Below are 13,235 nucleotides of genomic sequence, written 5' to 3'. Positions count from 1 at the left end.
CACAGCAGCGTTTGTTTTCATTCAAAGGCTTTATGGCTTTTCCTATAAATACCTGGTGGGCCGGTCTCTAGTCAAAATGCCCATTTATGTCCCAGTCCAGCCCTGGCCGCAGCCAAAGCACTGAGCGGGCTCCGTCCATGAATGTGCTGCAGCGGGTTTTGAATCCAACAACGAAGCTGTGCTGCTGGTGATACATGATACAAGAATGCATGACTCTGTAGTGCCGACTTCCAATGTACCGGGTTGGCATGAATTATGTTTTTGTTTTTTCCTCTTGCGAAAACTTAGACAGGATTGTAATTCCTGCCAAAAAAGCAATTTCCGACATTTTCCAAAATTTTGATTGGCGACATTTAAACGATCGTAAATTACAAATGTTTAAAGCCAGAAACAATATTTTTGTCACAGGTAGAAACTGCAATCAGTTTTTTTTTTGCAAAGCAACTTTTATGTTATTAATGAATGTATATATTTACATTCAACTCATTGACATGAAAAGATTTATTTTCCAAAAGAGATCGGACCAAGAGGGCAGCAAAAATTGCAAAGACATAAAACAAAAATTAACATAACAATAATTTCAGAATATTTTAAGTGGTCAAAAAGGCTGAATCAAATATAATGTAGAACACAGTATGTAAAATAACGCCGAGTCGTAAAGATACCCGCAAAACAGGCCATTTCTTTATTTTATATGTAACACCTTCGTAAACCCTGCTGACTGCAGATTATTTTGTAATCTGAGCAAACATAAAAAACACACCGAAACACCGGAAGTCATTCTTTGGCACAACACCGGTCACGACCCCTCTCGGTGATTTTGATTGGCTCTAAGTGGTCCGTTGAAGATGTGGAGTCTGCGCAGTAGTCACAGCGCCGAAATTCAAATTTGAACAGAAGCTGTTTGGTACAAAGAGAGAAGCTGGAGTCGCGCAGTTCTCTGTACACGCAGTTGTAGTAGTTTTACTTCAAACTGCAGTCGAGTTGTTAGAAAGTAACCAGAATGGATCCGTTTACTGAGGTGAGTCACAGAAAAACTTTACTAATCAGCCAACAACGGAAGAAGCTGCGTTAAAGTGACTGGATAGTGCACAGCTAACGTAGAAACCAAATGTTATAATGGTAGTGCTCAGAGAGCACGGGGCATTAGCTTGTTTGTTATTAGCTTTAGACGTTGACGTTTTTAACACGGCTGAAGAAAACATGTCACGTGTTTCTTTGGTCAAAACGACTACATGAGCCACAAAAGTATCTCATTTTAATGTCAGTATGTATGTGGCTGGAACAAGTTAACAAGTATTTCGCTCCTGAATGATCGTTATATTTAAGCGCTCCTTAACCTTCTAGCGTCCACATATGTGGACATCACATTTTGGGTTATTTAGACCAAAATACTCAATTTTGCGCTACAAGGGCCTGATGTCCACTTACGAGGACATTATATGCTACTGTTCTATCAAAACTTTAAACGAATATCCTCATGTGACTCTCATTTTTCTTAAAAACAAAAATAAGGTTAAAAAAAATCTGGTAATTCTTTGTTTTTACATTCATCGGGCCCCAATGTGACCAAATATCAAAGTGAAATTAAAAATGCTGCCGTGGAAGAGTTCGGGTCTTAGGAGGTCAAACAACGCCCCAGTCGTTAAACTCGCTGAGTGTCCGTAGCTGCGTCCAGCAGTCGGACCTGTTGGGCGTCAGTTTCTTTCTTTTCTGTTATTTTCACTCATGTCGGTGCTGCCAGCTAACTAACCGACATGAATCAGGTCTGATGTCATTAGAGTTTAAACCGCAGGCGTACAGGAGCGTGCGTCATTCTTCAGCAATGCTTTTCGTCAGCGCCTGCAGAGCTGATGTAGGGTGTCGTACGTGTCGGGACTTGCACAGCAGAATAGAATTAGGCCTTTAGTGCAATTGTTCATGGACAACGAGGTTATGGGTGCATTCCCGTTAAATATGCAGCAATTAAAATATGAATAGTAAGACAGCAGAATGAAACAAACAGGAGAAATGTAAGCGCAGTGTTAGAAACACGAGGGAAAGCAAACACGTTCTTATTATCTTTGGTTACTTCGTGTTTCTTTGGATGCGTTCACATGTTTCAGGAGTTATCAGCTCTGACAGCTAAAACTAAGAAACATTAGAATCTGACAGTGAGGGAAATATTTGTAACAGTAGTCAAAGAGAACAGTGAGAGCCCAAAGCTATAGGAGACTATTAAACCGTTTATATGAGGTGTAAACACTTGTAAATGATCTTTGATGCAGAAACTGTATCTGTGAGCGGCATCATCCCTTTAGATGCAGCAGCGTTGCCATAAATCCCTCTGTGCACCTGGCTTTAGTTTGTAATTTAGCTTGACTCTGTTTCACTAAAGCAGTTGAACACTACAGAGGTGATGTTTTATTAACAACCCAACTCTACCAAACTAGAAACTGTTGGAGCGAACTCGAGCTCGCAGAGAGAACCTCCAGAAGAAACTCGCAGAAAGAACCAATGCAGCGAACAGACAGGTGGTGAAAAGGCCTCGAGAGCCACTGACTGACACAAACATTGTGATCAGCGAGTCTCTTATTGATAAAGGTATGAGCCCCTTTAGTGTTTTGGCACTTTAACCTCTGAGCTGCAGCTGTCTTGTGTTTGCTTAAATCTCTTTATTGTTTTCAGTGCCCCAGACGTCCACAAAGCCATCTCCCTCAAAGCGCAAGTGCTCTGGAGAAAATGTCCAACCTGCAGCTGATGAAGAGAACCAGGAGCCGGTGATGCCACAAGCTCCTCTTCTCTCAGATCCTCCCACAGACAAAAAGCCCCCGGTGGGTCCAGCCAGCATCCGGCCTTTCTCCTCCTCGGAGAAGACTTCAGGAAAGCCTGTTCTGCAGTCTCAGGCAGTGCAGCTGAAAGCGGAACGCCCAGAACCCGACAAGGTGGCTGTCTGCACTGCTCTTGTTCCTCCAAGCAGAACAGAAGCACAGATAGGAGCCGCCAATCCAGCTCCTCAGAGTAACACAGAGGATCCAGCTCCATCTGCTGCTGGCATGAAATCACGCTTAAAAAACCTGGCAGAGCAGAGGAAGTGCTGGAACGCTGACGGTAACAGTTTCCTGCTGTTTAATTTACATAGAATGAGTTTAAATTTACAGGAAGTTATTAACAAGACTTCAGGAGGGGGGGGGGGGACAAAATGATCAGAAATAAATAAAAATTAGTCTGAGACAAAAGATCTCCATCCTGAGATAACAGCTGAGGGAATCTACATGAAATCGGCTCAACCAAGAAATGTGTGTGAATTTCTGTCTATGTAGAAAGTCCCAGATGTGGGATTTTTGATCATTTCTCACAGTTGCTGTAGTTTCAGAAACAGATCGTGCTGAGTGTCAGACTGATGGTACAGTGAGTCGGTCTTATGGCAGGTTTTAGTGACTGTGTGTAATCTAGTTTTAAAAATGCGATAATGGCAGTAATATCGTATCATAGGTCAGGTATTGTGTTGTCTGGTGATTCCCACTTCTACAAGCAGACAACAGTAGGGCTGAACGATTATGGAAAATAATCTAATTGCGATTTTTTTTTTGCCCCAATATTGCGATTGCGATGCGATATGCGATTATTTTTTAAGGTCTTTGTCTTCTGTATTATTAAACAAAGACAAGCAATACATCATATAGTATGGCCAATACTATATTACATTAATTTTAAACTGTTCTTTCCTGGAAGACAGACCTCTGTTATGATGACATGAGGTGATGCATGAATTGATGACTGACATTTTTATTTAACTTCTTCAATCACAACAGTATATTTGAACATACACAATAGTTTATTTTTAGCTTACAAACATCTGAGCATAAAGTGCTGACAAGGAACCCTGGTGTAAACATTAAAATGAAAGTCAGTACAATGTGCAGATTGCAGAAATATACATAAACAAAATCAGTGGCTTTACCACACTCAGTTTTTCAACATCTGTGAACTACTAGACAGTCATTCAATTAAAAAATAATATTAAATAAATAAAACTAATAAATAAAAAATACACACATCTTACTGATCTCTGCAGTCAGTAACATTACACATAAAGTGCAAACATAATAGCAATTGTATAAACACACACACAAACACGCCTTTAAAGTTTAAAGGCGTGAAATTGGACGGTCTAGTTCTGATTAGCGTCACCGCTGTCTCGGTGGAGTTTAATAAACTCGGCCGTCTGCTTCTTGCTGTCTAAAATATAACCAGACACTGGTGTAAATTCTCGACTGTCTCATACTTCTGTTTAATAAGTTTTCTGTTTGACGTTTAGTCAGCTGTGTGAAAACCAAGGAGGAACCCACCCGGGGGATTAATAAAGTTTTATTTTATCTAATCTAATAACTTTAATCTCAGCCAAACCGATTTACTCACGAACAAACAAAACACTGAAAAAAGCCCAACAATAACATTTTTAGGTTGTCTAAGTGACTTATATATTACGTTTAACCCGAGCAGCGAAACTCCGCGGTGATCTGAAAATGATGTGCCGGGAGTTGTGCCGTTCTCGGCCGCATCAGTAACCCTCGAGCTCCCGGCTAGCTGTCGAGCTGGTGGGTAGCAGACGCCTCTGAAAACGTCGAAGCACTTTTGCAAATATGGGATATCTTGATAAACCGAGCAGATATTTGATGTTTACACAACTACTTTCTCGCCTGAAAATATGTTAAAAGTTTATTTTGTGACCCAGAAAGATTAGTATGAGTAATTTTAAAACTTAGTAGCGGCCGCCATTGCTGGAAACTGGAGTTTGGCTGGGCCGCGCTATGAATTCTGGGATATGGTAGTAATTTGGACAGCCGTATAATCGCAGCCTTTGCGGTTAGAAAATTGCACTTGATCATGTCGCGATATTATCGCAAATGCGATATATCGTTCAGCCCTAGACAACAGGAGGTTGAAATGCTTTCTGATGCTGTCTATTTTAAAGAAATCTCTCTTATATGTAATGTAGAACTATATAACACACTGTTGGCTCTCTTATACGTGATTCTTTTGGTTACAGTTACAGTTTATGACACCAAGAAGCATTCAGAAAAACAGATGTTCCATCTTCGTCCTCAGATGAGCTCTAATCCTGAAATTCCAGATAACATCTGTTTTTTACGTGTGAATAAACGTGTAAAAGTGAAATAGTTTCTCCCTTTTCAGATGCTTGTGATGTACCTTCAGACTGTATTCCTGTATCCACGATAAAGAGACCGTTTGATGCCCAACCAGCTGCCAGTCCCTCTGTCTCCTCAGAAATTTCCCTTGGGAGGAGAGGCAGACTGGCCAACCTGGCTGCAACCATTGGTTCCTGGGAGGATGATCTCAGCCATGCTAAAACCCCCAAAGAGAAAGCAAAGGAGACGCTCGCTGCTTCGTCTAGTCCCAGATTTACAGTCAGAGGTGCTGCGGCTTCCAGCACTAAACCCAGCGTTTCGGTGACCAGTTCAACCGTGAGGAGCAAGTGCACGGGCATCTCCAAGCAGGTATTCATTTTTTATCTTGTGCATAATCGCTTCACTATTCAAATTTTAGCTTTTCCTGCAAGGTTTCCTGGGTCACTAGAAATATATCTCCTGTATAAATAAACTGGCTTTCCATCTGTTTATTTTTCAGCAGGCTGCGTTTTCTCCAAGCCTTCAAAAAGCCGACTTGGTATCCAGTCCTCAGAAGTGCTCCAACCAGGGCGCGACAGTGTCCTCTATTCATCAGAAGACCTCGGTTGAGGAACCGGCCCTCTTATCTAGTCAGCAGAAGGCCAGCTCCTCCATGTCAGCGCTTCAAAGTCCCCAAAAACATCAGGCCCTGTCCAAAGGCCCAAATGTCTCCTGCAGTCCCCAGAAGCTGGAGCTTTGCGCCAAGCCCAGCTCATCTGACCTTCCAGCCTCGAGGGAAAAGGTTACTACAGGAGCTTTTGGTGAGTTGGACTGGAAAGCTGGTTATGATGAAAATTGCCCAGTGGCAGTGTCTGCATGTTTTGATATGGCCAGTTTCTTAGCACATCAGCCGGTTCTATTCACTTGTGTACCAGGGGCACCTTCCTACATTGTCATTTAATTGTCTGCTCAAATCAGTGTTGACACAGACCCATTAGTTGATTCTATCCTCCACAAGTTAGAGTGATTTTTACCATCTCAAATAGGAGTGAAATCTTTGCGGGAGCGCATCAACCAGAGCTCACCTGCTCGAGTCGGAGTACAGACCAGCGCTGCCTCTGTGAGTCCAAACACCAGGTCGGTACAGGAGAGACTCAGAGCTGCCCAGGCTACAAACACAACCACCGCTGACATCACTATGAGGCAGAAACTGGTAGGTTGATGTCATTCTTGGTGCTGCAGTTATGTTTTTCGCCCTTATCCGAATAGCAGAATGGCACATTCTAATATCAAGCCTGCTCGTTTCAGGAGCGTGAGAGTGAGCTGGCTCAAATTTGCAGTCGCTTCCAGCAGAGGAGCAAAATGTGGAAGGACAAAGAAGGAGGAGCGGACACTAAGGTTGGACAGGAAGCATCAGGCACACACAGAGTAAATAAAGTCTCCCAGCATTCACCCCAGTGGATTTTTCAAATGATGTACTTTTCAGGAAGAGGTCGTAAAGCCTGTTGAGAGAGAAGTGATCTCATCTGAGCCGCCGGATGAATTCCCTGCACCATGTAAGAAATCTGACGCAGGCGGCGAGTGCGCTCCTTCAGGTATTGCATGACAGTCCCGAACAGAGCCCGAGTACTCGGACTACTGGTTAAGTGAAGCTATCAGTTATCTGGTGTCGGGCAGATTATAATATGGCATATTGTTTTTAGTCACAGTGCAATGACTGCTGTGTGTTTTGTCACCATCGGTGGTTCTGTTGGACCCTCAGCAGTGATTCAGTTTAACTTCAGATTTTGAGTTTAGGATGTTGGTACAGCTCTACACAACAAAACAAACCATACTTCCTGATGACAATCTCAAGACTTGTAACATGGGTTTAAATAAACAGCAGGTCGTCAGCTGATGAGCTCCCCTCCAGTGTTGACCTCCAGCCCCCTGAAAGTGGCTGTTCACACTACAGATAAGTTGACTGAAGAGACCCCAGAGGAGAAAAGAGAAGAAAACGTGGATCAGTCTGTCAATTCTACCGTCATCAACGAGCTGTTTGGAGATCTAGAACAGAGTGAAGATCCCAGCGGTGATGAGGAAGATGCTTTAAACATCTCCTCGATGTCCCTCCTCACTCCACTGGCAGAGACTGTGGCCGCTGTGGTAAACAGTCCAGAAAAAAGAATGATGGTGAGCACCGACGAGTCCTCGTCCATGGAAATGCAGCGGTAATTGTTCAGTGATAATATTTTCTTCATGACTTGTGCAGACATCCACTCCAGCCAACTCTTTCATTATGAAGAGCACAACTCCCGACGATGTCGCCATAGCCAAAAGCTTCCAGACCTCCTCAGATGGAGATGGTGCAAGTGTCTCAAGTGAGGACCACAAGCTTCCCTACAGGTAAGTGTTTCCTCCGTGCAGTGCTGAGATGCTTCAGAGCCGTCTGTTTTCACCGTCTCACTGAATGTTTGTTGCTGTGTGCAAGTATCGATGCATACAGGTCAACCAGGGTGAAGAACACCGAGAGGCCCAGTGTGAAGCAGGTTATTGTGAGAAAAGAAGACGTTTCTAAGAGAGCCGAGGAGCCCCGAGCATCCAGCCTGTTCAGTGTCAAACAGAAGATAAAGGTTTACATTAAACTTGTTCCATATAGGATTTCAACTGGTAATAAACTACAGTCTGATCTTACACACAAATCTACCTTTTGTGTAGATTCTGACAAATGAAATCAACCTGCAGCAGACGGTTATCTATCAAGCCAGCCAGGCACTCAACTGCTGCACAGATGAAGAACACGGGAAAGGCTCGCAGGTGGAGGCTGAGGCAGAGAGGCTGCTGCTGGTGGCAAGTAAGCACATCTCTAATGTTTCCTTAGTCAGCTCAAGGTTGTTCACATAGCACGATCACAGAGTCTTGAGTAAAGGAACACAAATAAAAATACACATAGTGCTAATATTTAGTTTCCTGTATAAAATGTGAAAGCATTGCAGAGACCTACCCTGTGTCGATGTTAGAGTTCCACATGTCGGTGTTTAGAAGATTAACGAGGGACATGGTTTGGCCCAAAGATATGACTTTGTTTACGTTTGATGGCCTCAGGCGAAAAGAGAGAAGCACTGAAGGTGGAGCTGGACCAGCTGAAAGGAAATCCAGGAGGAAGGAAAGAGGGGCCTGCAGCCCCGCAGCCAATGGCCTCCAAAGGCTGCATCACCCTGCAGGAGCTACGCCTGCCTCTCAAGGCAGACTTTGTCTGTTCCACTGCCAATAAACCAGGTACACGATCCATAACTCTACAGTTCTCCATGTTCTCCATTAGACCACATCTCAAATGAGTGCTTTTATTAAACTGTTATTTGTCAGTTTTAAGAATCTTCAGTCAGAGTGAAATCCCACAATTTCACACTAATGTTGTCATGCTGTTTGTTTCCATTATTTCAGAGTCTACCAAACATTCATTTTTCATCATGATCAGGGCGGGAGCAGAGAACATTGTGGCCACGCCTTTAGCCACGACACACCGTGGCCTGAGTGGCGACACCCTCACCTTCCCCACCAAGTTCACTATGTGAGTCAGAAGCAGTTAGTGGAGGCACTGTTGGCCTTCAGTCACACCGCTGTGGTCACTCATCATTTCAGCACGTCGCCTCTGTTGTTAAACACTATTAACTAAACATAATCAATTTATTTACTGATTGCTGAGGAGAATCTTTGACTTTCAGATCTGACGTTGACAGTGGCTTTGACATCAGTGTAGAAGTATACTGTCTGGTACGTGTCCTCGTTCTGCAAGTACTAACGCTGTATTTCTGTGACACCGTCTGTTCATAGTCTTCTGTAAGTTTCTGTTTTGCAGTGTTACTGATGGTGCACAGTGCTGTTCCCTTTCAGGTGCAGAAACGGGAAATCTGCAGTGACAAGAAGAAGAAAACCAACAAGTCGAAGGTAATTCCTGTTTTATTTTACGTTTGTTGTTTGCTGTTGGGATATGCTTTTAGAGTGTGTGGCTGTTCTCACTTTACTCTTTAAAACAAATGTAATATTTCTTCATCTTCCTAGGCTATCACTCCAAAGAAGTTCCTTGCCATCACTGTAAGTATTTAAAAAAAAACTAAAACTTTAAAGGAAAAATGAGAAAAAAGCTCCTTTTTTCCACATGTTAATTAATTTATTCTTCTCCTGCAGAAGACGACACAGACACCAGGTATGTGACACTAAGGTTTATACAAACTGTGCTGTGAAGACTATTATGTAACAAAGTGTAAAAGATACAGAGTGATGGTCTCAATATAAGCTTCAAGGAGAAATGAGCTTTATTAGGTCAAATAAACGTACTGGATGAATCAGTGATCTGTTGTTCTCACACTGTGGATTCTGTTCATTTGGGCCGTTTTAAACAGGAGAAACATTTCAATACTCTTCCAGGTGACGTCTTTAGTCACAGTGTGACAGCTTTTGTGTGGAAAGTTGTATCTGAGCAAAACCAAATACAGATGTTTAGCTATAATGCATGTCTGAAAAAAACAAATGAGCCAGATGGAGCCAGAGTGGGTACACATCACCAGTGTTTTCAAGTCAATATATTTCTAAAGATTCTTTTGACATGAAATTCTCACTAGATGTCAGTAATGAGGCACCTTTTTATAGGAACCAGCTGAGACGCATTTGCACCCAGTAGCAGGGTTTCTAATTACTGACAGATGTCTGGGGGTGTGTCCATGCCTTTTTGCACCTTCCTTTTTTCATGTGTTCAGTACTTTCCCCCTGTGTCACTTGTCATTATTAAGCATAATGTATGTTGTTGCAGTTGTGGCCAGTCCTGGAGGCCCCAATGCGGTTCGCACCAGTAACTTTGCTCTGATTGGAGCATACAAGCTCACCCTGGCTTCAATTGGGAAGACCCAGTTTCCTTTGGAGAAGGTATGAAAGCCCCGAGTTCATAGTCCATGTATATCTGTCTCCATTCACACTGTTACATCCATGGCAGTAACATCCTCATGCATCTGTAAACTCAGTAATTATGTCAGCCTATGTATGTAACCATGACACACACACACAGTGTTTCCATGTCCATATTCACCTGTAGACTGCACCACTGTTTTTCTCCCACATGTACTGAAATCGAATGATTGTCATTTCTTATTTTCCCAGTAAAATATAAAGAAATGTGCAGTGGCTCATGACTTTTGCATAGTGCTGTATGAAGTGTTAGCCTTCCATTCAGTCTGCCTGCTCTGGGTCATAGGTGCCATTCCTGTGCCCTTTGGAGGGCCACATCTACCTTAAGATGCACTGTGAAGTGGGCTCAAAGGTGGAGGAAAGGGGCTTCCTGGTGAGTATGGCTCATGAGGCTGATGCTGGCCTTAATGTGCTGCTGCTACAACTATTCTTGAAATCTAATCATCTGTCTTTGTTTTTTCTTACCACAGACGATGTTTGAAGATGTTAGTGGGTTTGGAGCTTGGCACAGACGATGGTGCGTCCTGTCAGGATACTGCATCTCCTACTGGACTTACCCAGACGACGAAAAGAGAAAGGTAACAATGCTGCGAGCCAGCAAGCAAGTTTGTCTGTTACTCTACATTCACGTGCTGACTAATATGTGACTGCTCTAAACCTGCAGTAACAACTGAAAAACATTAAATAGACGGTGCCAAAGTTTAAAGCTTTAAGAATAAAATGTAAGCAAAGACTGAACAGGGTTGTTCTACATCTCGTAGAATCCCATTGGTCGCATCAATCTGTCCAACTGCACAAGTAAGGCAGTGGAGCCAGCCAGCAGAGAGTTCTGTGCCCGACCCAACACGTTTGAGCTCATCACCATCAGACCACGGAGAGACGATGACAGAGAAACGCTTGTCAGCCAGTGCCAGAACACCACGTGTGTCACTAGGTACGTTTCCACCATATGGACAGGTACTTACTCCTGAAGAGTGGCTTGATGACAGTCAACATACTCTGCTTGTTTTCCTGTGCAGAAATTGGCTGAGTGCTGACACCAAGGAGGAGAGAAATCTGTGGATGAAGAAGCTGAACCAGATTCTGGTGGACCTGCGGATGTGGCAGCCAGATGCCTGTAACAGACCGCTGCCCAACTAATCCCTTTGTATTCTTTGGACTGCTGATGATGCATGGCTTACTAAGTGCAATATACTATCATACCAGTTGGATATTTGAGTAGGATCATTGATCACAGGAGGTGAAATAAACATCCGACACATGCTAGAACAGGTTTTTCTGCATTGACGTGGGTGTTGGGTTTTTATATATCTGATGCATAAGCCTGGTTTGATGTGCTTTGGCTGATGTTGCCACGTTTTTACGTTAATGCTAATATTTAATATGCACATGCTGCATGGCTTTAAAACTTTTGGTTTCAGTGTTGAAATTTGAATGTGCGTGGTGTTCAAATTCCTCTGTCTCTAAATATATACGTGTGTGTGCGCGCGAGTGAGTGTGTATATGTGTCCATGCTTTATAACCCCCTCCCCCAAAAAAGTATTATGTTCAATGGAGATAACTGGGGAGCCGATCTGTTACATATCCTGCTCTGAAGCCTGAGTCTGCATAACCAGCATGCTGGCCCATGTCCCAGCTGCCTGTCTTACCCTACTGTGTATGTCTGTGGAAGAGAGAACCAGGCAGGCACAGGTAGAACATGTCAGCTCCACAAAGAGCTCCAGACATCAGTGTGATGCAGCAGTGTTTAACCACTGTGCTTCCATGTTTCAGTTTTCTTATTTTTAATTAAAATGTAAAGCTTCTGTCAGATATAACACATGGCTCATCTACACAAAGAAATTGAGGGGGGGGGGGTTTAATTTAGGTGACAGTTTTGACCCCTCAGCTGTAAAAGGCTGATGAGAGCTTGTCACCCTGGCAGGTGGGCAGGCAGCATGGACATGCATATGAACACAGTGACGTAGGAGTTTATACGATCGGTATAACTAGTGTAGTTTGAATCGCAGCGACGTGGAGGGGGGAGGTTGAGGTCACTTCACTTGTGACAGTAACTTGATGATTTTAAAATTGATGCCACCCGTGTATCTACCAGGAAGCTGGGGGCAGCATCAGCAGCCACCTTTTTCAAATGTCATTTTATATACATGTTAATGAGTCTCAGGTGTAACAGCAAACTACAGAGTGCACGTTTACCTCTTAGGTACCTGTTAGACAATGCAGAGTAAATAAAATAGTCTAGTGACCTGCAAATAAATAACATTTTCAATAAAAGCACTTTTTTAAAAGCAAATGTTGATAAATGCAACCTGAAAATGGTCTCCATGCATCATTATCTCTAGTTATCTCTTGTTCCATCCTTTTACACTGATTTGGTAAACGTGGCTGTTTAACAATGTACGCTACAAGCTTTATTAAAAAAAGAATGGACGGGCTGTTTTACATGTTGCTGTGTAATTATATTGAATGACAACGGTGCTTTTTTACCTTTTTGCAATTTGGTGCATTAAAAAGAGTATTTGCCCCTTTCTGATTTCTTGGGGTTTTCCACAGTTGTCATGCTTGTTTCAGATTATCAAACTAAGTTTAATAGAAAAATAACTCCAGTAAATACAAAATGCAGATTTAAATGATGATTTCCTTTATTGGAGAATAAAAGCTCCCATCCTTACTGGATAAAGTCAGTTCCTAAACTGAATCACTGGTTGGGCCTTCTCAGCAGCAAGAAGTGCAATCATGTGTTTGTGATAAACGGCAAAGAGGTTACACAGCGATGATGCAGGAAACAAGTGACCTCACTGAGATAAACAGTTCTGTCGTGAAAAATAAAGTTTCCACAGGACTGTGCAACCACATAAATACCGAAGTACATCTTTAATGGCTTACATGAGATTTCAGAGTAACAGCCATGTGTTGCTAACAAAATGCACTTGATTACCTGATCATCAGCAAGTGTGACCTATAAAGACAGCTTTGGCAGTTGGCTGGTCTAGATCGTGCACCTCTCTGCTTTTGTAACCTGACACATTAAGACAGCTGCTGCAGCTGGAACATCATTAAATCTACCATCGTAGATTTAATGATGTTCCAGCTCAGGAGCCCCGGGCGGTCAAATACCTTACAATGCGTCCTGAGGTATTTAAACAGGAGCAGTATGTGCTCCTTTGTGCAAGGAGGAACAGG

The 13,235-nt window shown here is 42.8% G+C and overlaps 1 protein-coding gene across 3 annotated transcripts; it reads left to right on the top strand.

The window, feature by feature from the left end:
- Positions 1–878: 878 nt before the first annotated feature.
- anln (anillin, actin binding protein) lies at positions 879–12,585 on the top strand. 3 transcript variants are annotated; one of them, XM_026156539.2, is made up of 23 exons: positions 879–1,021; positions 2,433–2,583; positions 2,668–3,090; positions 5,179–5,501; positions 5,635–5,932; positions 6,158–6,324; positions 6,420–6,509; positions 6,598–6,706; positions 6,994–7,283; positions 7,363–7,496; positions 7,582–7,723; positions 7,809–7,944; positions 8,196–8,369; positions 8,535–8,661; positions 8,816–8,864; positions 8,985–9,038; positions 9,153–9,185; positions 9,279–9,297; positions 9,901–10,013; positions 10,339–10,425; positions 10,523–10,630; positions 10,814–10,986; positions 11,072–12,585. In XM_026156539.2, exons 1-23 carry the CDS (start codon positions 1,004–1,006, stop codon positions 11,190–11,192), a joined length of 3,339 nt encoding a protein of 1,112 aa, XP_026012324.2. In that variant the 5' UTR covers positions 879–1,003; the 3' UTR covers positions 11,193–12,585. The 3 variants fall into 3 exon arrangements, with proteins under 3 accessions (XP_026012324.2, XP_026012325.2, XP_026012323.2); XM_026156540.2 differs by having other exon boundaries at positions 5,632–5,932; positions 7,066–7,283; XM_026156538.2 differs by having other exon boundaries at positions 5,632–5,932.
- Positions 12,586–13,235: the final 650 nt, after the last annotated feature.

This window comes from Astatotilapia calliptera, chromosome 22 (genome assembly GCF_964374335.1).
Source record: "Astatotilapia calliptera chromosome 22, fAstCal68.1, whole genome shotgun sequence".
In the NCBI taxonomy this organism is placed as follows: domain Eukaryota; kingdom Metazoa; phylum Chordata; class Actinopteri; order Cichliformes; family Cichlidae; genus Astatotilapia; species Astatotilapia calliptera.
This window is presented reverse-complemented; position numbering and strand designations above follow the sequence as displayed.

Coding starts and splice junctions, on each gene's coding strand:
- anln (XM_026156538.2), top strand. Junction 2,584..2,667: donor CGAGTCTCTTATTGATAAAG/GTATGAGCCCCT, acceptor TATTGTTTTCAG/TGCCCCAGACGTCCACAAAG. Junction 10,631..10,813: donor CAGACGACGAAAAGAGAAAG/GTAACAATGCTG, acceptor TACATCTCGTAG/AATCCCATTGGTCGCATCAA.